The 23,972-nt window shown below is 49.1% G+C and overlaps 1 protein-coding gene across 2 annotated transcripts in view; it reads left to right on the forward strand.

Annotated features, from left to right (window-relative positions):
• Positions 1 to 23,972, forward strand: part of MICALL1 (MICAL like 1) — a 453,077-nt gene that overhangs the window by 400,054 nt on the left and 29,051 nt on the right. For both annotated transcript variants that reach the window (XM_069653074.1, XM_069653075.1), the window contains exons 15-16: positions 1,299 to 1,413; positions 1,677 to 1,723. In XM_069653074.1, the coding sequence (XP_069509175.1) occupies positions 1,299 to 1,413; positions 1,677 to 1,723 (162 nt within the window). The remainder of the gene's footprint in view (positions 1 to 1,298; positions 1,414 to 1,676; positions 1,724 to 23,972) is intronic.

Here is a 23,972-nt window from a genome sequence, read left to right on the forward strand (position 1 = left end):
ATTGTTACCTGATACCAAATGCAGGAGCAGGCATCTCGTAGTACAAGCTGAAGATCTCACTCGTCAGCCCTACCCAGAGGTTACTACACATCTAAAACTGTCTCGACTCCAAACCATCCTTTTCTTTGCAAGAGCGTTCAGGTTGAAGGAACCTGGAACTGAGATTTAAGCACCATGAATGACCGAAACAAAATCCTGCGTCCGAAAGTGGCCTCTGCACCTGCGACCCCTTGGCTGGCCGGACCAAGCACAGAATATTGGGTGGTCTCTGGAGAAATCAGAGTCCGAGGTGGGGGAGGAGGGGTGATAAGTTAACATACCTGTTTGTTTTACCCTCATCCTCCATGGGGTTGCATGGGAGTATAGTCCTGTCCATATCTCTCTCTTGTCTGACTTAGGTTGGTGGTAAGATGGGCTTTTTAGGCCTATCCCGGTGTAGTGGGATTCAAAGTTATTTCTCTGAACTTTCCTTAACTTTTTGAAACTAGGAGTTGAAACCACTGGCATTGTCCATTCACATAGTAAGCCTACCTGAAAAGTATTACTTTGTAACTGCTGAATTTAGGGCACTATGCCCCAATCCAAATTAGGGCTGTACTTACTTAGTGCTAGGGAATTGTTCTAGTGTTTCTGTAAAAGTGTTTCTACTGAAATGTATGCATCTGAATACTTACCTGTATTGCACTGGTTTTGAATCCTATGCCTTTCTGTCTTCGCGTAAGGGTGAATGTGTGTATATATAGTAAGTGTGTGACAAAATTTGCCTCAAGGCTTCATTACTTGGTGTGTATTTTAAAAGCTTAATAAATCATTGTATATGTGTGCTTACCGGTCTAACTGGAACTATTGATGTTGATCTGTGTGGACCCATTGTAACCATACGTCACTCTCACTCGCCCTCCTAAGTGTAAGCCGTATCACTCTGCTGGCTATGTTGATTGATTGGTTTTGGCTAGACTTTAGTGTCTTTCTTGTTCACCATAATAAGATGATTACCAAATCAGCCCTTAGTGTGGGTTTTGGGTGGGCCAACCTAAAGGTGGTTAACCACTGTGGGAGGCAGTGTCTCTACTTAAGAGGTTTGGATGTTTCCACTAACCTCCACATTTTAACTGCTTTGCTGGCTCACTGGACTTTGGTTTCACTTAATCCCAGGCCGGCAGGTTGCTGGAGAGTTAAAGATTAACACTGTCTTGGACACCACAGGGAGACCCACTCCTGTAAGTGCGGACTGAAAGGTTGTTGCTTTCCTTAGGCCATAGGGTTGTCAACATTTATGTTGTGATTTGTGTCTGCAGAGAAGGACTGGACAGATGACGACCGGGCCCGGGAACAGGTATTGATGCAGGAGCTTGTGACCATCATTGAACAGCGCAACGCCATTGTCACATGCCTGGATGAGGACCGGCAGAGGTGAGGTCAGAGATAATGCCTGGTTGGGTAGAACTCTTCACACCATTTGGGAGTACAACTGTAATGTTCTGTGGCAGGGCTGTGGTAATCAGCTACCTTGGTGCCAACACCGGCAGAGTGCGAGGTGCTACGGGATATTCTATGGCTAAGGTTCTATTACTGACCATTGAAGAGTGCAACATGCAAGACTGGCCATTTATAGTATAGTTGCTTCACCAGACTATCCTGTAGGGCTTCTGTAACCCTTTCTGTTTTCTTTGCAGAGAGGAAGAGGAGGATAAACTGTTGGCTGCAATGATAAAGAACAAAGGTACATAAAACATTGAAATGCCTTTACTGCATCATTCCTCCCTATCCCTCCACACTGTTGCTCCATTTCCAGCACCATTTGATTACTCCCCATGTTTCCATAATTACCACAGCCACATTCCTTCTGCCCAAATTGTTGGGTAAGATTTTCATAGCAATGAAAAATCTTCTTGACCTGTGTCAACCCCAGAACTTTTTGCTTTTACTGGTAGATTAACTTTCCATACACCTCTGTGAGTGGGAACCTTTTCCCACACTCACATAATCGCTTACTCTTTCTATGGGTGTCATTTATAAGACTCTCCATGGTGTATTTTAAAAGTTATCCTCTTCGATAACTTTTTTGCAATAAGTGCCTATTGTTGCTGGGTTGCCCTAGAGGCTCCCCTTTTAACTTTCTCTGGCTAACCTTATGAGAACTACAGTTCCCAAATGTAGAAAGGATCTTTGGAGTGCTGGGAAGATATCCCCTTTCTCATTTTAAATTTAACATTTATGTTAAAAGGACAAACTTGCCTTTAATGGCTGGTGGCAGTGAACCTTTTTATTAATTCAGTGCTCCTTTACCGCGGGCTGCAGTTCAAACTGGGAGGCTGGCTGTCTGGAAAGGATTGACGACCCCCCCCCCCCTCTACCCTCCACTCCTTCACCAAATGTGATTGTTGGAAGGCTGTTTGATTGGCTGGGTTCCTGCATAAAGGTTTGAACCTGGAAGCTGAAGAGGTAGTCGACCACTGGAACCAAAACTGAAGAGGATGATGAAGAATTGCGGCTGAAACGATTTCCAGCGACCAGAGAGCCTGCTGTGTAACCAGAGCTTTCTTTAGCCCTTCCTTCTAATCGACCTGGGGACTCCAAAAACGACGGCCCCGACCCAGGGCATGCTGAGACCCACTAGACTCAAGCAGACCTGCGTTTTGAGCCATCCGACGCTGTGCTGCAACCTTGTAGGGCTGCAATACCCCAATCCCCTGGGACCTCGAGCCATTCTGCAGTGCACAGTCTTCGAATCTCGCTGAAGCTTTGTGGGAATCATGCTGGATCTCCAGAGGCACGATTCATGTCTGAAAAATCCCCTCAACGGAGTGCTGGACCTTGCAAATGACGAGAATCTGACCAGCGATATTCTGTCTTCTTCTGTGCTCCTGAAAAAGGTGCCAAATCCACAGAGCGGCATCCAGCCGTGAGGAAGCCCTTGCCTATAGCCTTCCCTGTGATCACTTGCTGCAAAAGCCCTTCCAGTGTCCTGTTTTGGTGAAGGAATTCAACGACCAGGTTTTTCGCTGCAGATCCTGAAGTCCTCCTGCTGCAAAATCTTCTTCTGTGCTGAGGTACTGTGCTGGCTTGGATATTTACTTACCTTAAGTCTCTTTGGATTCCTGTCTAGTTTTGGGGTGTTGTCTGTGATTTGGAGTCGTCTCGTCCAGTACACTCAGGCCCCAGCTGGAATCCTGCTAGGAGGTGTTCTGTGAAGCCACAGGACCCTCCACCAGCTCTAAAGTAACATACTTGTTCTAACAGTCTTCCTTAGGAACTCGGATGTTTGCTACTTAAGAACCTATCCTGACTTGCCTGTCGGACACTAGACCCTAGACCCTAGTGACCCCCCTTCTGCCACTGAGAACACTCCTGCTCCAAGAATAAGGGAAATACTTCTAAGGATTGGGCCTTTTGCCTAGATAAGAAAATAAGTGTTTAAAAGTTACTTACTTGCAAAAGAAGTTGGTTGGTAACTGTAACTCTGTGAGTGAACAGTTACAAAAGTTATTACTTACCTTAGACATTTCTGGAGCTTGTGGATCTCCTTAGATCACATGCTCTGCATATCTGACATCTAGTGGAAGTCGCAGAGTATTGCAAGATTTGTTTTCGAAACTCAAAAACGGACCTCGACAAGGCGTGATTAATAATATCCCTAAAGTGACGTGTACTGTACCCATGGTCCTTCACACGTCGAGGTCCCTCAGATTCTTTTTTTCCGCCATCGACGTCAGTCCCAAATGCAGAGTTCTCTTCTAGGCTGATGCCTTTTGATTTACTAAAGTTATATTGGTAGAATTTCTTTTATTGTTCGCCTCGCCGCAGGACTACTTATCCACTCGACGGCTCCTGATGAACACCCACAGCATCGACGACTGTGAGATCGACGGCCAGACGTATCCTTTTTAAAAAAAAATTTTTTTTATTGAATTATACAAACAACCAAACAATACAAACCGAACAAACAGTGCACGTTCCAACAGTTTCATTGCACTTTCTTAACTTCTCACCACTACTTCCCTTAACTCACCCCCCTTTACAAGTCTATTTCATTAAACCTTCAGTTTCCGCAACCTGTGATTCTGTCTCCTCTTCTACAGACTCTGCCGGGTCAGCTAATGACCCAAACAGTTCGGCTATCAGTGATTTCCAGGCCATCAGGGAATCAGTCTCCTCCTCCCCCCCTGTGCTACTCGCTTCTTGCTATGCCATGGTTTCGGCTTGCGCCCATTTTTGCAAATCTCTCCACCACACCTCTACCTTTGGCACATGGCATGACTTCCATCCCATGGCAATCCTCCTCTTTGCAAGCACATAAGCCAGATCCCTCAGCTTACTTATGTGCCTGAGCTTCTGTGGTCTGGGGAACCCCCCCAGCAGACAGGCCCACACTGTATCCACTACCATCTTGACCCCTTTTTCTTCCAGTTTCTCTTTCACTCCCCTCCAGAAAGGCTCTATGATCGGGCATGACCAGAACATATGCACCATGCCCACGTTTTCCTCATCACACTTGGGGCATGCTGCCGCCCTGCATTTTCAAACCTTGATATCCTTCAAGGCGTCATATATGCCCTGTGCGTTATGTACAGCTGAATCTGTTTCAGCCTCGCGTTTCTAGACACCTTCTTATGATACCCCAGCACCCGTTCCCACATCCTGTCTCCCATCGGGGCCCAACCTCCATTTCACCCAGACGTTTCCTTACGGGCTTCTTCGGGCTCCGGCCCATTAAAGTAGGGAGAGAGGGGGGAGGTTCTCTATACTGACTCCTTTTAGGGAATGTTTATCCCATTAGCCCCTTTCTTCTTTTTTCGCCCAACTGCCCTGTTTAAACATAATGGACAAAACCCAATTTAAATGTTGTCCATCCTGCCGTCGTAAATTTCCGTGGGCAGTCCTGCACTGCGTGTGAAACCACTGTCTCCCAAGAGATCATGCTGAAATGCACTGTAAACCTTGTCAGATTTTCTGGCCGAAAACCCTAAAAGATTGGCGGACGAAACGCTGAGCCGCTCATGCTATGTAGAACGAGGTTTCCATAGACGTGACGGAAGACTCTAGTGAGGGCAGTTACGGAGTCATGAGTGACGCCGAGGGCGATCGGGATCCGTCCAGACCCCAAGTGCAGGCCCCCGGGCTCTGAGTAGCAGGCCGGCGGTCCTGTGATGGAGAAGACACCCGGCGGCCATGGCACCCACACGCACAAACATGCTAAAGACATACCCCACGGCCGACTCTCGAAGACACCATCGAGGCCCATGCGATGACCGGGGATAAAGTCTCAGGTTCCTCACTGTCCTCTGGGCCATCGCGCATGCTTTCATCTATTGACCGCTCCCGAAAACGGAAAGAAAAGGTTTGTTCGGACACTGCATATAAAAAGTCCCTCCTTTTGCGCGCCGAAGAACCGGCGTTGAAAGGCATCTCGTGTATCCTAATAAAGTGCTGAAAATACAAGTACTAATTCAAAAACAGGTTAGTGCCTCTATTCTAAAGGCAAGGTCACAGAAAAAACACAAAATGTCAACGCCATTAACCCCAGAGGCCACCCAGACAGTCTTCCACTCCCTTAGACACCCTCTCTGTGGCTATGCGCCATAAAGACAGCATTCCCACAAAAACCACCCCTACTAAAGATGTCGCCCCTTCCCAGGGCCCCGTCACCTCGGGCTTCTCACCAGAATGTCGTTTTACTACAGAACAATTTAACAAGATCTTAGGGAGAATGTCCTTTTCCGTGGACTTCATGGACAAACACCCAGATCAGGTAACAGTACTCTGAGATGCCTCTTAGCCAGGGGCATCAGCAGAGCCACCCTCTGCCAAAATATCCTGCCTTAAGCCACACCCTAGCACCTCTGCTCTAGGAACTCCGGCCTCGGCACCCCTAGACATCACTCAGTATCAAGACCCATTGAAAAACTCATATTATAATGACCAAACAGGGTCTCAGGGATTTCTACAGCCAGGATCAAGACCAGTACTACAATGATGACGACATTTATATAGTACAGTCACCAGACCATCAGGACCAGCCGGTTATAGACTCGCCAGTTGACAACCAACTACAGTATAACCAATTGTTACTGAAGGCGGCGCAACATTTTAACATTGACACTGAGAAGACTTTGTGGAAAACATCTTGGGGGACAAAAAAGACAGCCACACAATTCATACCTCTCTTGCAGTCAATCCAGAAACATATTCAACCATCCCTCATAACACCTAATCTTACAAGGCCTGTCAACCCAAGAATGGAAAAACTGTTCAGGTCTGCACCCACTGACCCCCTGTACATTAGGGACCAGCTCAAACCAGATTCTCTGGTAGTTACCACCACCAGAAAGAGGGCAGGCACTCCCCTGGCATCGGCAGAAGCCCTGCCAGACAACGAGAGTAAAAAGATGTACACGCTTAGGAGAAAGGTAGCTTCCTCTGAGGCACACCAGACAAGAATTGTTAACAATATAACCTTGCTAACTAGTTTGTGGCTGCCGCAAATGGGACGAGCTGGACAACAACTACAGGCCGTCCCAGAACCACTAAAAGCGCAACTGCTTAACACTGTTTCAGAAAGCAACCAAATCTCAGTCTGCATCCTGAAAAACAACATTGATGTGGCGGACAACGCAGGACGCATCATAGCCAAAGGGATGCTCATTAAGCGGTAATCCTGGCTTAGGCAGTCAGGGTTTAAGCTAGAGACCCAAGCAACCCTCCTCAACATGTCAGTAGAACCAAATGTCCTATTCGGTAAGGCCACAGAGGACGCCTTAAAGAGTGCCAAGGACGAGTACGACACTCTTAAGTCCCTTGAGCAGCTGACAGACCTTATTCCCAACAGGGTTCCCCAAACTCAAAGAGAATTCGGGGCCAGGGTGCGCAACGTTCCTCAGGCTACTCTCAATGAGGACAGTCCTTGTCCTGGAACCAGTCTCAAGGCCAAGTTCCTCGTCCAGCATTCAAAGGGGGAATAAAAGAGGCAGACATAGAGGCAGAACCTCACCTGGGAGAGGCTCAGCCCCTCCCGGTTGGGGAGAATTCTCAGATATGTGCTAATTCCCCTCTACCTTAGAGACCCCCCCAGCTCGTTTGCCAGACTTTAGGACGTTTAATCTTTATCCTGGAGAGAGTGAGACCTTTTTCACTCATGTATTTTTCTTTTATTTGAACACTATCTTTTTGATTTTTGGAGTCTGACAAACTCCATAGGCATCACCTTTTTACATTGTGACAAACAGCACCTTCATTGCAGTGGCACAGGGAAGTCTTTCAGATTTCCCCAAGTTTTAAATAACTTCTCTTGATTAAACTACTGTTTCCAAGAGCAGTAAAGTGAAATTGACTTTACTTACCTTTTATAACTTTGTAGACCCAGCACACCCTATCTTACATAGAGTGCTGGATGGGTTATTTAGTATCCCCTTTTTGTCTACTTTCTCATGTTACATTTTTATTGTTTTATGTTACCCTTCCTACAATTAATAGCTGGTGGCACTGGTTTACCTTTTTCTACCATAGTGTGTTTTTACCGCAGCCTGCAATTGCATTTTCTCAAAATGGCCCTGGTCTTCTTTTTTCGCCCTTTCTTGTTGTAGGTTTGGTCCCTTTGTTCGTTTTGTCTTTGGTGGGGTTCACTGCTGAAGCCTGCCTCTGGCTCTAGCGTGTCTGGCAGGGCAGGAAGCGAGAGAAGTTCCTGACGAAAGTCCCTGTGCTTAGTCTCCTTGGTTACAGGAATGCACCCAAAGGTGATTGGCTGGCTGGCTGTCCTTGGAGGACAGCCACCCTGCTGTGTGAGTGACAGCTAGGCTGCAAATGAATGGGGGAGACTTGCATAAAAGGCAAGGTTTTTAAAATGGATGGCAGAGTCGTCCACTGGATGAAGGAATCTGAGGAAGAACTTGGAATAGATGCTTGTGCAACTCCTGGACTTTTGGTTTGCCCGGTGAAGCCCTGCTGCACTGCTAAGACTCAGAATTCACCTCGACTAGAGAAGCCCTGCAAAGGACGACTCCTCCCCATGGGTTGGTGGGACCAATCGACCCCAAGACAAACTCATCTGGAAATCTTCTCTTTGCTGGCTGTACTTCCATCACTGCTGCAGGAACCGATTGCCAGGGACAGGAACACTGCAATTGAGTGCATTGTTTTTAAGTCAGACCTGAGCTTCAGGAAGATCCTCCGGACTCCCTCGAAGCAGGACTAACCAAGCCTGAGCCATCTCAACAGAGTGCTGAAACCCAGAAGCAAGAAAAGCCCACAAGGTATCAGAGAACCGTGGTCGTGCTATTTCCGCGAAGCTGAAACCGCGAAGTGCTGCTGATCTGAACTTTGCCCATTGCTGCCGCCGACATTCGAATCATAGTGCAGTAGTCCCCAGACGTCCTCCCTTTTGTCCCCATGACTGAGGCCCATGATCAACAGGATCTGCTATACTACAACAGGAACTGAAGCCAGCAGGAACCAATTTCTTCAGACCTAAGGTAATGTGAACTAAGGGGTACTTACCTCTTGTTGTGTAACTTGCTTGCTCTCAGTTGAGACTTGCAGTTGTTGCCTTCTGCAGAGTTGCTTGCAGCTTTGCCCCCACAATCCTCCCAGCCTGTGACCCAACAGTGATTTATTTTTCTACAAAACCCTCTATTACATTGTACAAGTCTTTTTACTTACCTTCAAGAAGTGCCTCAGCTCCCCTAGACTTCGCTCAATTGACATTGGCTGTCCTGGCTCCGTGAAGACTCTTCTAACCTCTGACTTTGTGTGTTTGATCTGTAACTCCAAAAAGTCATAAATTCTCTACTTGTATAGCATTGGCGGGTTCAAAAGTGCTTACCTGTTTGAGAAACTTGTTGACCATTATTTTCTTCCCTAACCTTTTCTTTTTGACACCAAACTCAATATTGCTCTAAATGTACCAGTGATCAATGTCCACAGTGTCCTAGTTATTGAAGTCAACTCAGGGTGTAGGAAGTGTCGGTTTGCCATCCCAAAAGGTTATCTACTGATTTATTAAAACTGAGAGTGGGTATTTTTGAAGAATATTTAAATGTTACATAATTGCTCCCTTCCAAAGAAGGCTTGTTCGAATTGACTGTTAAATTAATTAATAAATAATTATTTAATCCAGAAACCTTGAGTTTAAGTGTTATTTGGATACTTGTCACTGTGAAACTATGTTGTAACCCTACAGCTCACATCGACCCCTCTTGAGATAAGCCTGGCTGCTTAGTCACTCTACCAACTTGTGTAGTACAGACTTATACCAAAGGTTGGTTTGCTATTGCCACGAGGACAAGGCTGGTGCAGTCTCCCACAGGGTACTGCATACAATCTTCCATAACACTCCCAAACAATGACGCACCGGTTCAGGTCCCCTCCCATGCCACTCCAGTAGAGGCCGAATCAGTAACATCAGACAAATGGGTGTTGTCGACCGTGGCAGGCGGGTACTGCATCAAGTTACTTCAGAAATCCCTTTACAGCCTGTCAAGACAGAAGAAACTAACAGCAGAAGAAACAGCCATACTGCTGGAGGAAATAAAGGCGCTGCTTGAAAAGGTCGCAATAGAAACCATCCCGGCGAACCAGGTAAACAGGGGTATCTTTTCAAAGTATTTCCTTTTGCCAAAGAAAGACCTTACCTTGCACACCAGTACTAGATCTGCGCCCCACAAACAAATATTTGAAACCACAAATGTTTTGCATGACCACACTTCAGGAGGTGATTCCACTCCTGAAACGGGGAGATTACATGGCGACATTGGACATGAAAGATGCATACTTTGATATTTCAATGCACCCCGCGCATAGAATATACCTGCATTTCAAGATGGCGGGAGTACGCTACGAGTTCAAAGTACTCCCATTCGGCATCGCCTCAGCACCAAGATTGTTCACCAAGGTGCTTGCAGTATTGGTAGCACAACTGTTAGGGAGAATTCTCAGAAATGTGCTAATTCCTCTGTACCTTAGAGACCCCAGTTCTTTTGCTGGACTCTAGGACTTTCATTTTTTGCCTGGAGAGAGTGAGACCCTTTTTTCCCCACTCTCTCATGTTTTTTAATGTGATTTTGAACTCTGTGTTTCTTTCGGTTGTGGAGTCTGACAAACTCCATATGAATCATCTTTTGCATTGTGTTACACAGCATCTTCAGTGCAGTGACACAGGGAAGTTTCCTATGGTTTAAATACCTTCTCTTGGATAAACTACTGTTTCCAATAGCAGTGAAGTGAAATTGACTTTACTTACACTTGTAACTTTCTAGACCCAGCACACAATATCTTACAATAGGATGCTCGAGGGGTTACTTAGTATCCCCTTTTTCTAGCTTCTCTTGTAAAATGTTTGTTACCCTTTCCTTGATTAATGGCTTGTGGCAGTAGTTTACTTTTAACTACTGTGGTGTGCCTTTACCTCGGGCTGCGTTCGCAGCTGCAGTAAAACACCCAAGGGTCAAAATGGCCCCGGTCTTCTTTTTTCACCATTTCTTTGTGGAAAGGTCCTTTTCGAGATTTACTTTGCGCGCCAAACCAGGTTTGGTCTCTACGTTAGTTTTGTCTTTAGCGGGATTCACGATTGAAGCCCGCCCCTGGCTCCAGTGTGTCTGGCGGGGGCAGGAAACAAGGGAGGTGCCCGAAACTCCCTGTGCTTAGTCTCCTAGGAGACAGGAATGCACTCTTAGGTGATTGGCCGGCTGGCTGTCGGGCAAGGACAGCCACCCTGTTGGGTGACTGACAGCTAGGCTGGAATGAATGTGAGAAACCTACATAATAGGTGCAGCTTTTTGGCTTGGAAGGCGGAGTCGACCACTGAACGAAGGAATCCGAAGAAGAACCTGAAGAGAATGCCTGCTGCAACTCCTAGTCCGTTGTCTTGCCCGGTGAAGCCATGCTGCTGTGCTGAAACTCCAAATTCGTATTGACAGAGTAGCCCCTGCAAGGACGACTTCTCCCTTTGAGTGGCTGGGACCAATCAACTCCAAAGTAAGCCACCGAGACATCCTCTCAGAGCTGGTTGAAATTCCACTGCAGTTGCTGCTGGAACCGAATAGCCAGTGAGAGAGAGGAACACCAGATCATGTGTGTTGCTTTTAAGCTGGCCAAGAGCTCCCGGAAGATCCTCCGGACTCCCAGGAAGCAGGACTGACCGAGCCTGAGCCACCTCAACAGAGTGCTGGAACCCAGATGCAAGGAAAGCCCATCTCGACAGCCAGGAACCACAGTGTTCCGATTTGCTGTAGACACGAGGAGCTGAAACACTGAAGTGCCACTTGTTTGAAAATTGCCCCAGACGTCCTCCCTTTTGTCCCCATGAGTGAGGCCCAGGAACACCAGGATCTGCAGAGCTGCACAGGAACTGAAGTCATCTGCTGCCCTTTTTCTTCAACCTAAAGGTACTGTACAGTCTAAGAGAACTTACCTCTTGTTGTTTAACTGCACTTGTTCTCTGTTGGGGAGACCTGTTGTGGTTGCTCTGTAGAGTTGCTGATAGCTTATTTACTTCACAAGGCAAACAGCTTGTGGCCCTGCTTTGAATTCTTCTTTTCTACAAAGACTTCTAAAACATTGTGGAAGACTTTTACTTACCTGCAAGAAGTGCTTCAGCTCACCTAGACCTTTGCCCAATTGACTTTGGCCTAGCCTGGCTCCCTGAATGACTCTTCTTCCCTCTGACATTGTGTTTTTTCTTCCTTCCAGGAAGGGGTTAACTAACTTTGCATTGGGGGTTACCAAAAGTACTTGCCTGCTTCAGAATATTTGTCATCTCTTGTTCTGTTCTAATAACCTTTTTCTTTGCCAAACTTATGTCTGATTCTAAATGCAAACAGTGGTATTTTAATGTCCACAGTGTTCTAGTTACTAAAGTCACCTGAGGGTGTAGTGTCAATGCGCCATCCCAAAAGGGTACTTACTGGTTTAGAAATATTAAGAGTGTGGATTTTGGAGTGTATTTGTGTGTTACTATTATATTGCCCCCTTCTGAAGAAGGCTTACTCTAACTGACTGTTAAATGAATGAATAAGTGTTCAATCAAGAAACCTTGTGTGTAAGAGTTTATTTGAATTCTTGTCACTGTGAATCGCTGTGTAACTCCCCTACAGCTCACATTGATATCTCTTGAGATAAGCCTGGCTGCTCAACATGCTACCAACCTATGTAGTACAGACCTATACCAAAGGTTGGGTTCCTATTGCCAGTAGGTCAGGGTTGTTGTAGTGCACCCCTGTACTGTACTGCAAGGGTACTGTATACAATCTTGCGTAACAACAACTGCACAGAAAGTCTATCCCGGTATACCCTTATCTGGGCGACTGGCTGATCACTGGGGAATCTCCTCAAATTTGCAGTTTAAATATGCAAAAAACTATAGACCTTCTTTTCAATCTGGGTTTCTCCATCAACGAGAACAAATCAAGTCTAGTCCCCAGCCAAACAAAACAATTTCTGGGGGCTATCCTAGACTCAAAAGAGGAGCTGGCATTCCCCTCAAGCGAGAGAGTACGAAATATGCTTGTGCAGGTACCTCAATACAAGGTTGGTCGCCAGATAACAGTACGCAAAGCAATGCACTTATTTAGTGCCTCACGTGCACCTTGAGCCTGCGTCCAATGCAGGAATGGTTAGCGAAACACTGGTCTCAGGCAAGCGGACGGTGGGACTACTAGAGCTTGTTTCGCTAAACCTGGTTCAGGCTCTTCATTGGTGGTCCAAGGACAACCTGTTAAAAGGAAAACCTTTTTGCGCTCCACCAGCCCAAGCGATCCTAACTACAGACGCCTCACTCACCGGTTGGGGGTGCGCATTACCTCTACCACACAGCCCATGGACAGTGGACACTCGATACTGCCCCAAGACATATCAACTTCCTGAACTCTTGGCAGTCCTCAAAGCTCTTCAGGCTGTTCAGCAACATCTCCAGGGTTAGACAGTGCAGGTCCTCACAGACCGCACCATGGCCATGTTCTTTCTGAACAAGCAGGGATGCACACACTCTCTAAGTCTGTCCAAACCATACCAGAAGATATGGAGGTGGGCACTCAAGCGGAACATGTTTCTAACATCCCAACCTGTACCAAGGGAACTCAATTCTCTGGCAGAAATGTTAAGCAGACACCCTCTACCAGAAGAACACGAGTGGCACCTCGACAGAGATATACTAGACGGAATATTCTCACTATGGGGTCACCCCGCACTATATTTGTTCGCCACAAAGCTAAACGCTCAATGCCCAAACTTTGCGTCCAGTTTTCCCCGGCCAGGGTCCAATGGGAACGCCCTGTGGATGAATTGGTCAGGGAAATTTGCTTACGCTTGTCCCTCCACACCACTCCGAAGCAGGATAATGCACAAGATGCACCAGGAACAAGTAACCCTAATTCTCCAGCATGGGGTCTGGCATGGATTCACATGCTCATGAATATTCCCCGTCGTCAGGCTGGGAATCCTCGGTAAAGAAAAAATCAGTATCAGTTTCGTTTCTGATCTCTTTCGTAGTAGTAACCAATCACTGATCTCTGTGTCATACTGACCACAGCCAATGACTGCCCTCTACCTAAACCCCGCCTCTGGCAGCCATCTTCAGATTTTTACCGCACGTTCAAGTGTTGGGATCCTCGTGCTATTGCTCTCGAGTGTTAGTGCTATTTTTCACGTTTTTTCTCAGAAAAATTTCTCTTTTTTCAGTCAAAAGAGCCTCAAGCTCCACCGTTTCTTCATCCGATCAACGGGGACCCGTGTCGGATTCGTCTACGCCCCTCAAGGGTGAAGATTTCGTCGAGCCACGCTTTTGGAGGACTCCAGAAGTTTCTCAGGCCCATCTCGGACATGGCCCAGGAGAAGGGAAGCTCGACGCCCGGAAAGCTGTTCAGGGTCTGCCCTGGATGCCAGCTTCAGAATGTCTTTAAGGAGGACGAACACTCCCTTTGTCTTTACTGCCTACATGAGGACAAGACGCACGTGGAGAAGGACTGTGCGTTTTGCGGCAATATGTCGGAGCGGACCATGAAGGACCGCCATCAACGTCTCGCCAACTGGCTGGAAAGAAAGAGCCCGTCAGGCAAGAAGAAGAAGATGTCCGAGCGGTCTTCTAAGACCTTTGAGGGCGCCCCGGCGACGAGGGTCCAACAGAAGGCCAAGCACCGCGAGTCTGCTGGCACCGGTAGCGCCGAACGGTCGGGCTCTTCGGGCGCCAGGCAGGGCGCATCCTCCCCGGCGCCATCAACCACGAGCCAACGCTCTGGCTCGGGTAAGAGGAAGGCCGAGCACCCGGCGAAACTCCTGGAGAGACCCCGGTCGTGCCCTAAGGCCCCATCGGAGGGGGAGCGAGGTGGTGACCCTCCCCTCAAGGAGAAGGCGGTGAGCGCACCTAAGGTGGTGAAAGCCTTGATCCATCCGGCCAAGGCCTCTATCGAGACAGTCGCGGCGGCCCTGGCTCAGCCTGTGGAGGCTACACCAGTGGTGGCGACCCCGGGGCCCAGAATCTCCCTGCCACCGCGGAGAGAGTCCTCTTTCATGCCCATCGACAGGACCCCCGTGAAACCTCCGACGGAGAAGAAAAAGGGGGGGCAGGAGGTCGTCGTGGACTCGGCCTCAACCTCTGAGGAGGAGCTGATCGAAGTCTTTGGCCACGGCTCTGGCGTGGAAGAAGGCCATCCTGTCGGGAGGGACCCCGACGTGGAAGACAACGAGGGCGTTGAGGATGCCGACGGGGCTCCTGATCGCCCGTCGGATCTCCCTCAACCAGTGCCGCAAGACAACTCGGCGGCCATTTTGTTGGCTATACAGTCCTTATGCTCGGAGATGAGGACGAGACTGCCGTTACCACCAACGGAGGAGCCGCTCCCGACGGGGGACCCGGAGCCAGGCCCTTCTGGGAGCCCTCCCCCTAAGAGAAGAAGGATTCATCCTCCACCTCCTTTTCAGCCCTCCTCCCCGTCCACGACACGTGGGGATGATACGGGGACTGACACGGCCGCGACGGGTACAGACGACGAGGTTTACGACGAGGATCTCCCGTCGTCACCTCCAACCCGGGCTTCCCCGCCCAACAAGATTGGATCGTTTCACTCCATGATCGCCAGGGCATCCGAGCTTTTCCAGCTCTGCCCGGAAGAGAAGAAGAAGGAAGGTTTCCTTTAGCCACGGCGCGAGACCAAGAGGAAGACGGTCCTCGCTGTACCTCTACTAGACGATATTTGGGATGAGGGCCTCGCCCTCCTCAAGAACCCATCCATGACGCCGGCTAGAAGGGATCGGTATGAGAAGAAGTACCGGGTCCCGTACGCGGCCCCCTTGTGCCTTCGGGCACAGCCGACCCCGGACTCGGTCGTCTCCGCGGCGGCCAGGAAGAAAGCGGGGGCGGGGGGCGCGGCCTTTACGTCAACCTCCCCGCCGGACGGCGAGGGAAAGAAATTAGACACAATGGGACGCAGAGTCATCTCGTCGGCAGCGACGACGATTAAGGCGGCCAACGCCTTGGCTATCGTAGCCCGCTACGACAGGGAGTTGGGGTACAAACTGGCCCCCCTGCTGGACTTCCTACCAGACGACAAGAGGGCAGAAGCCCTAGAGATCTTGCAGGAAGGAGAGGTGGCGTCGGACGACGCCATTACGATTGCGACGGACATCGCTGACACTGGATTTCCCCAGTTGGGCAACGGCGTGTGCCTTAGGCGGCGTGGATGGCTCAAGGCTACTGACTTCCGTCAGGACGTGCAGACCAGAGTATTGGACATGCCTTTCGACGGAAACAACCTGTTTGGGAAAACAGTGGACAATTCCCTTCAAGCCATCAAGGCGGACACGGAGACGGCCCGGGCTCTTGGGGTTCTCCAGCAACGTCAGCCGCCCTTTCGGAGCGGCGGAGGCAAACAGGGTGCCTCCAAAGGTTCCAGCGGCGGATTTTCCACCTACCGTCAAGCGGCCCATTCGTCGTCACAGGAAGCTTACAGGGGACGAGGCAAGTCAGACGGACCCCGCCGTCGTCGCCAAAGAGGACAAGGCGGCAAAGCCTCGTCGAAGCAGGACTGAACCGGCCGTGGGGTCGGGCCCCCACCGAAGCACCCCGGTGGGAGGCCGGCTGGCGAGCTTCGTCAGCGTGTGGGAGTCCATCTCCACCGACCGTTGGGTGCTGGACGCCCTAGTTCAGGGTCACGCGCTCGAGTTTCTAAAGAGGTGCCCGCGCGTCCCCCCTGTGGCCAGGAATGAACATCATGTCCCTCAACTTCTCTTGGAGGAAAAGGCGATGCTCAAGAAGGGCGCCATCGAGCTCGTCCCAAAGAGGCTTCGGGGCTCTGGAGTTTACTCAAGATACTTCCCCGTGAAGAAGAAGACGGGAGGATGGCGTCCCATCCTGGACCTACGACGACTGAACAAATTCATCAAGGCACAGAAGTTCCGGATGGTCACCCTCCAACACGTCCTGGGTCAACTGGAGGAGGGCGATTTCCTGTCGTCGTTGGATTTGGAGGATGCCTACTTCCATATTCCCATCCTAAAGGGACACCGAAAGTTTCTCAGGTTCGTGGTCCAAGGGCGTCACTACCAGTTCAGAGCCCTTCCCTTCGGATTGAGGTCGGCACCCAGGCTGTTCACCAAGTGCCTCGCACCGGTGGCGGCGCAGCTGCGCCGAGAGGGGATCCACGTCTACCCCTACCTGGACGACTGGCTCATCCGAGCAAAGACGAAGGAGATCGCCGTGGACCACACGGCAAGGACCGTCCAACTACTAACGGACCTGGGATTCTCCATAAACTACGCCAAGTCCCACCTGGTGCCCGCGCAAGAGGCACTGTTTCTGGGAGCGAAGCTCGACACAGTGTCGCTTCTGGCCTCTCCGTCGGAGGAAAGGACGAGGGCCATCTTGGGCAAGGTGCAGCGGATGCTGGTTGCGGACGCGGCCAGGGTGAGGTCCATCAATGTCATGATCTCTGCTTCCAAAAGATCAGGACTTGCCCGACTCCCTTGGAAGCAGACCCATAACCCCGGTTCCGAGTGCCAGCCAGTCCCAATTGGGACCTTTTGGACCCTGTCCTGGCGCCAGTGGCACCAGGCTCATAAAGATGCCCAGTCCCAGCGCTGGAAGCGCCGGGCTCATAATGCTTGGGTGGCCCAGTAAGCCCATGCTGCTTACTTACCTGCCAGTTGAACCCCTGATCCTCTTCTGTTTGGGACTACTTTTCCTGTTGGGTGGGGCAGGTGCCACTCCCTAGGTTCAGAACATTGGAACTCTTCTGGAAAGCAGGAACTCTTTTCTTACCTAGGCGTGGCTGTGGAAGGAGACACCTAAGCACTACAGGAGGCTATTTAAACCACACCCGATGGATGAATCTTGCTTTGCGTTATTCTGCATTCTCTGCAGCAAAACGCTCATCGTGTCTTCTGCTTCTGATCCTGGGCCTAAGGGAACAAAGGCTTACCATCCTGGAATCCAGTCTTCAGCAGCACCTGTAAAGACAAAGAAAGAACAGGTTAGCACTACGGTCTTCAGTGGCAGCGCATGTCTTACCTGGTCCATCGGCTGTCACCAACGCCTCGCGCTGCATTCCGGCATCTGAAAGACAAAGGCTTACCTACTCTTCGCATGCTCCGGAGGTCTTCGCACTGCATTCCGGCATCTGAAAGACAAAAGCTTACCAGCTCTTCGCACGCTCCGGAGGCCTTCGGCGCTGCATCCCGCATCTGAAAGACAAAAGAAGGTGCGTTTAAAGACATTGGTCAACTTTATTACTCATGTGCCATTACTCCTTCCCACGCCGAATCCAGTGGGTATTCCAGCACCCTTCAGCTTCTCTAAAGCTCCGAACTTGTACCTGCAAGATAAAAGGGACAGTTAGTGCGCATCGTGAAGCAGGCTGCAAGCGCTTACTTACGTGCTTCCAGGCGCTTCTATTCCTCACGCGGGTTCGATCCTCAACTCTCATCAGCCCGCCATCCGCCATCGCCGGAACCCTGCAAAACAAGAGACATCATTACAAAAGACTTTTAAGACATTTGAAGTGCCCAGAACTTACCGTTCGTGCAGTTAACGACGGACAGCAGTCCTCTGAGGTCAAGAGGCCTGCACCCTTATCCAGTGAAGAAACTGGTTACGGCACCCTGCCCCGAGGCAGATGGAGAGCTTGGCGTTCACTTACCTAAGGTGAGGGCGTTAACCTTTGGGGTTCTACAGGAGAAGAGAAAGGGAAGAGGAGAGAGGCACCCAATAACCCCAGTTCATTAATCCCATATTTTCTATCTGCAGACATCTTACTCTTCGAGTCAGACATACAGTGCACAGAGGTCCAGCCCAAAGAGCCAACCGTGTGTTACACATCACCTTTGAAGATACGGCATTCACCCAGTCAAGACCGGCGCCTCTGCGGGAATCAGGTGAGCGTTACAGAACGCAAAGCCTACCGCAAAACACCCACCCAGGCGCTATGGAAACCTCGGATACCGACAGCTAGCCCAGTTACTTGGGGAACTAAGAGCAGAAGTGCATGCAGCCCGTCAGGAAACGAATGCTCTAAGAAGGGAACTGATTATTTCTAAGGAGCAAACAGACGATCTCGCTAGACAATTGCTACAGTCACAAGCCGGACAAACTCCGTTACCCGCATCAGGGGCAAATCTTCCTTCAACATCCTCTACGAACCCAGTGCAGATCAACCTACCTGGGAATGTACCTCTGGCTCCGCCCGAACGATTTTCTGGTGACCCAAAGAGGTTTACAGTATTTATTAATCAGTGCCGGTTGCACTTCTTATGCCGGCCAGCAGCCTTTCCAACTGATCAAGCTAAGGTAGCTTTCGTGCTTTCGTACCTTAGTGGCAATGCGGCAGACTGGTCGATCCCTCTAGTTAATCAAGATGATCCGGTCCTCCATGATTTTCAAGCTTTTCAGCTCAGTATGGAAAAACTGTTTGCAAGACATTCACAGGGGCAGGCCTTGGACAATGAGCTCCTTTCATTGCGACAGGGTAATCAAGACCTTTTGGCTTATATTGCGTCTTTCAACAGACTGATAGTGGAAACTCGATGGCCTGAGGACAAAAGGATTATGCTGTTTTATAGAGGTCTACGTGGAGAGCTCAAAGATGTGTTAGCCCAAGTAGTGAATCCCCCGCAAGACTGTTCGGACTATATTGACTTAGTCGTTCAAATTGACCACAGACTGCAGAACAGGAAGGCCGATCGTTCCAAGTTTGATGCTCGAGTATTTTCCAAACCACCAACTCCTACCAAAGGAGTAGACTCCAGGGAACCCATGCAAATAGGGGGCCTGAAAGGACCACTAACACAAAAGAAGTGGGAAAGGAGAAAACAGCTGCAATCATGCCTCTATTGCGGAAACTCGGGGCACTTTCTTCGAGACTGTCCGGTGAAACCAGCCAAGAAGGCAGTAGGAGCTGTAGTTACCAGGGTCACAAACTCTGAGCAGGGAAACGACCTCGCCCGACAAGAATAGAGGTCCTCTTGCCGAGCGTTAAAACCAGTTCCGTGACCTCGCATTTCGTGATACCTATGGTCCTCATTAGCCCTGAACATCCGGATCGATTACATGCGATTGAAGCTTACGACGACAGCGGTGCCATCGGCAATTATGTGGATCATGAAATGGTTTTGAGGATGAATCTGACTCTTTGTCCAAAGGCTGTAAAGGACGTCATTACTACGGTGGATGGTACGGAGATGGCCTCCGGACCAGTAACGCATACCACCCAAGAAGTGACGCTAGTAAGTCAAGATGGACACCATGAGAAGATAGTGTTCGATGTGATCAAGGCCCCTCAGTTCCAGATTATTCTAGGAATTCCTTGGTTAGAGAAGCACAATCCTCAGATCGATTGGCGAGCAAGAACGGTTCAGTTTCCAGAATGTGTCTCTACTTGTCACCCTCGACCTGGTGTTGCACTGGCAGCAATTTCCTCGGAGCCTCCCCAGTTACCTCCTGAATACCTAGAATTCCAAGATGTTTTCCGGAAGGATCAGGCTAACTCTCTACCTCCTCATAGGTCTTATGACTGCCAGATAGACCTGATACCTGGATCTACTCCTCCTTGTAGTAGAATTTATGCCCTCACGGAGCCTGAGAATCTTCACCTCCGACAATACCTGGATCAATACCTAGCGAATGGGTTTATTCGTCCTTCCAAGTCCCCTGCTTCTTCAGCTTTGTTCTTCGTTCCAAAAAAAGAAGGGGACCTTAGAACTTGTATAGATTATCGCGCCCTGAACCAGATCACCGTTAAGAATAGATATCCGTTACCTTTGATCCCTGAACTCCTGGACCAAGTCAGAAAAGCATGCATATATACAAAGCTGGATCTTAGAGGAGCCTACCACTTGGTACGAGTAAAAGAGGGCGATGAATGGAAGACGGCCTTCCGCACCAAGTATGGGCTATTTGAATATCAGGTCATGCCCTTCGGACTTTGCAATGCCCCGGCCGCCTTTCAATATTTTATGAACGATGTCCTCAGAGAGCTCATAGATGTGTGTGTTGTTGTTTACATTGACGACATCCTCGTTTATTCTTCATCGGAAACTGAACATCGGAAACACGTGAAAATGGTCCTCGAGAGATTGCGTCAACACAAACTTTTCGCTAAGTTGGAAAAATGTGTTTTCAACGTGACTGAAGTTGAATTCTTGGGATTCATATTATCACCTAGCGGAGTGCGTATGGATTCAAAGAAGGTCGATGCAATTCTCAAATGGCCATCGCCATCCTCCGTAAAAGGTGTTCAAAGCATGTTAGGCTTCGCTAACTTTTACTGCAGGTTTATCCCCGAATTCTCTGGAATAGTCCAGCCCATTACCGCCTTGTTAAAGAAAAACAAACGTTTTGAATGGTCTACCGAGGCGGAACAAGCTTTCCAGAATTTGAAGACTAGATTTATCTCTGCACCGATCTTAAAACATCCTCGCCCAGAACTCCCCTACATCGTTGAAACTGATGCTTCGAGCCTTGCCATGGGGGCAGTTCTATCACAAAAGGACTCAGTGACCAATCAGTTGCATCCCGTGGCATTTTGGTCCCGCAAATTCTCGCCTCCTGAAATCAATTACACTATTACTGATAAGGAACTTCTAGCTATGAAGTCCGCCTTTAAGGCTTGGCGGCATTATCTTCTGGGGGCCCGACATACCGTTACTGTGATTAAAGATCACCGAAACCTGCAATATTTGAAAATCGCAAAAGCTCAATCCTCTAGGCAACTCCCTTGGGCACTATTCTTTGCCGAGTTTGACTTCATAATTACCTATCGACATGGTACAAAAAACGGTAAAGCTGATGCCCTTTCTCGGATGGGAGTGGAAGAACATTTGATCAATCCTAAACCTGTACCTATCATTCCCGAACAAAGAATTCTAGGTGTAATCGCCACACAATCCATAGAGGAAGTTAAGGATAAAGCCAGGCTACTGGTAACTCCAGCAGACATACAGAATTGGCATCTGCAGGGAAAGGACTTTACGGTGAAGGACAACCTATTATATTTCCAAGAACGGTTATACCTGCCCAGCACAGATTTACAGAAAAAGGTAATCTCTTGTTATCACGATTCTTTAATGGAAGGACATCCCGGTATGACCAAGACCTCGGAAAAGATCAAGCGCTACTTCTGGTGGCCATCTTGGAAAAAAGATATCAGAGACTTTGTAATGTCCTGTGGAGTATGCGCCCAAAACAAGAGTCAAAAGGAAAAACCAGCCGGCCTCTTACGCCCTATTGACATCCCGCCTCGCCCTTGGCATACGCTTTCTATGGACTTCATCACCGATGTACCTCCATGCTCCGGATACAATACGATCCTAGTAATCGTGGACCTATTCTCCAAGATGGCGCATTTCATTCCACTCAAAGGCTTACCAACAGCAGCAACTCTGGCCCGAGAATTTCTCGAAAACATCGTCCGACTGCACGGTTTTCCTTCAGTTCTAATTTCGGATCGAGGTAGTCAATTTATTGCTCATTTTTGGCGAAGTTGCTGTCGGTCGGCTCAAATTGATGTGAGACTTTCGGCCAGCCACCACCCTCAAACCGACGGACAAACCGAGAGGACCAATCAAACTCTGGAACAGTATTTGCGCTGCATGCTACAACAAACTGAAAAAACTTGGAAAGATATCCTTTGGATAGCCGAATATGCCTACAATAACTCTGTCCACTCAGGAACTGGGAAGATCCCGTTTTTTCTTTTATACGGTAGTCACCCTCGAACCTCGGAGTTGGATCCACTCCAAGATCTTGGAACACCAGCAGTAGACCACCTGCATTCTACAATCACCCAAGCCTTTAAGGAAGCTGTTTCTCACCTTCAAAGGGCTAAAGAACAATACAAGAAAGGAGCAGACCAACATCGGAAGGAAGCCCCCCAATATCAAGTAGGAGATCAAGTCTGGTTATCCACCAAATATCTACCTCTAAAAGGACCACGCACATTCAACCCAAGATACCTTGGTCCCTATTCCATCACTACCATAGTAAATCCAGTAGCGGTCAAGTTGGACTTGCCCCCTCACATGAAGATACATCCGGTCTTCCACGTCTCTCTATTAAAACCCGTGCAACCTCAAACCCGACTAACTACATCTCCAAAACCTATTCTAGTTGATGGAGAACTCGAGTTTGAAGTCAAAAGCATCCTGGATTCCAAGATCTCCAAATCTAAACTATTTTACCTGATTGACTGGAAAGGCTACGGTCCCCAAGAAAGATCCTGGGAACCTGCAGAATATGTCCAAGCGCCTCGTCTAATCAAAAGATTTCATCGAACATTTCCTAACAAGCCCAAACCCCCGGAGAAGCCCAGTTTGGGAGGGGCCTTGAGGGGGGGGTGCTGTCATGATCTCTGCTTCCAAAAGATCAGGACTTGCCCGACTCCCTTGGAAGCAGACCCATAAACCCGGTTCCGAGTGCCAGCCAGTCCCAATTGGGACCTTTTGGACCCTGTCCTGGCGCCAGTGGCACCAGGCTCATAAAGATGCCCAGTCCCAGCGCTGGAAGCGCCGGGCTCATAATGCTTGGGTGGACTTACCTGCAGCAGACCATGCTGCTTACTTACCTGCCAGTTGAACCCCTGATCCTCTTCTGTTTGGGACTACTTTTCCTGTTGGGTGGGGCAGGAGCCACTCCCTAGGTTCAGAACACTGGAACTCTTCTGGAAAGCAGGAACTCTTTTCTTACCTAGGCGTGGCTGTGGAAGGAGACACCTAAGCACTACAGGAGGCTATTTAAACCACACCCGATGGATGAATCTTGCTTTGCGTTATTCTGCATTCTCTGCAGCAGAACGCTCATCGTGTCTTCTGCTTCTGATCCTGGGCCTAAGGGAACAAAGGCTTACCATCCTGGAATCCAGTCTTCAGCAGCACCTGTAAAGACAAAGAAAGAACAGGTTAGCACTACTGTCTTCAGTGGCAGCGCATCTCTTACCTGGTCCATCGGCTGTCACCAACGCTGCGCGCTGCATTCCGGCATCTGAAAGACAAAGGCTTACCTACTCTTCGCATGCTCCGGAGGTCTTCGCACTACATTCCGGCATCTGAAAGACAAAAGCTTACCAGCTCTTTGCACGCTCCGGAGGCCTTCGGCGCTGCATCCCGCATCTGAAAGACAAAAGAAGGTGCGTTTAAAGACATTGGTCAACTTTATTACTCACGTGCCATTACTCCTTCCCACGCCGAATCCAGTGGGTATTCCAGCACCCTTCAGCTTCTCTAAAGCTCCGAACTTGTACCTGCAAGATAAAAGGGACAGTTAGTGCGCATCGTGAAGCAGGCTACAAGCGCTTACTTACGTGCTTCCAGTCGCTTCTATTCCTCACGCGGGTTCGATCCTGAACTCTCATCAGCCCGCCATCCGCCATCGCCGGAACCCTGCAAAACAAGAGATATCATTACAAAAGACTTTTAAGACATTTGTAGTGCCCAGAACTTACCGTTCGTGCAGTTAACGACGGACAGCAGTCCTCTGAGGTCAAGAGGCCTGCACCCTTATC

The sequence above is a fragment of the Ambystoma mexicanum genome, chromosome 3q (assembly GCF_040938575.1).
Source record: "Ambystoma mexicanum isolate Mex_15411 chromosome 3q, UKY_AmexF1_1, whole genome shotgun sequence".
Classification (NCBI taxonomy): Eukaryota; Metazoa; Chordata; class Amphibia; order Caudata; family Ambystomatidae; genus Ambystoma; species Ambystoma mexicanum.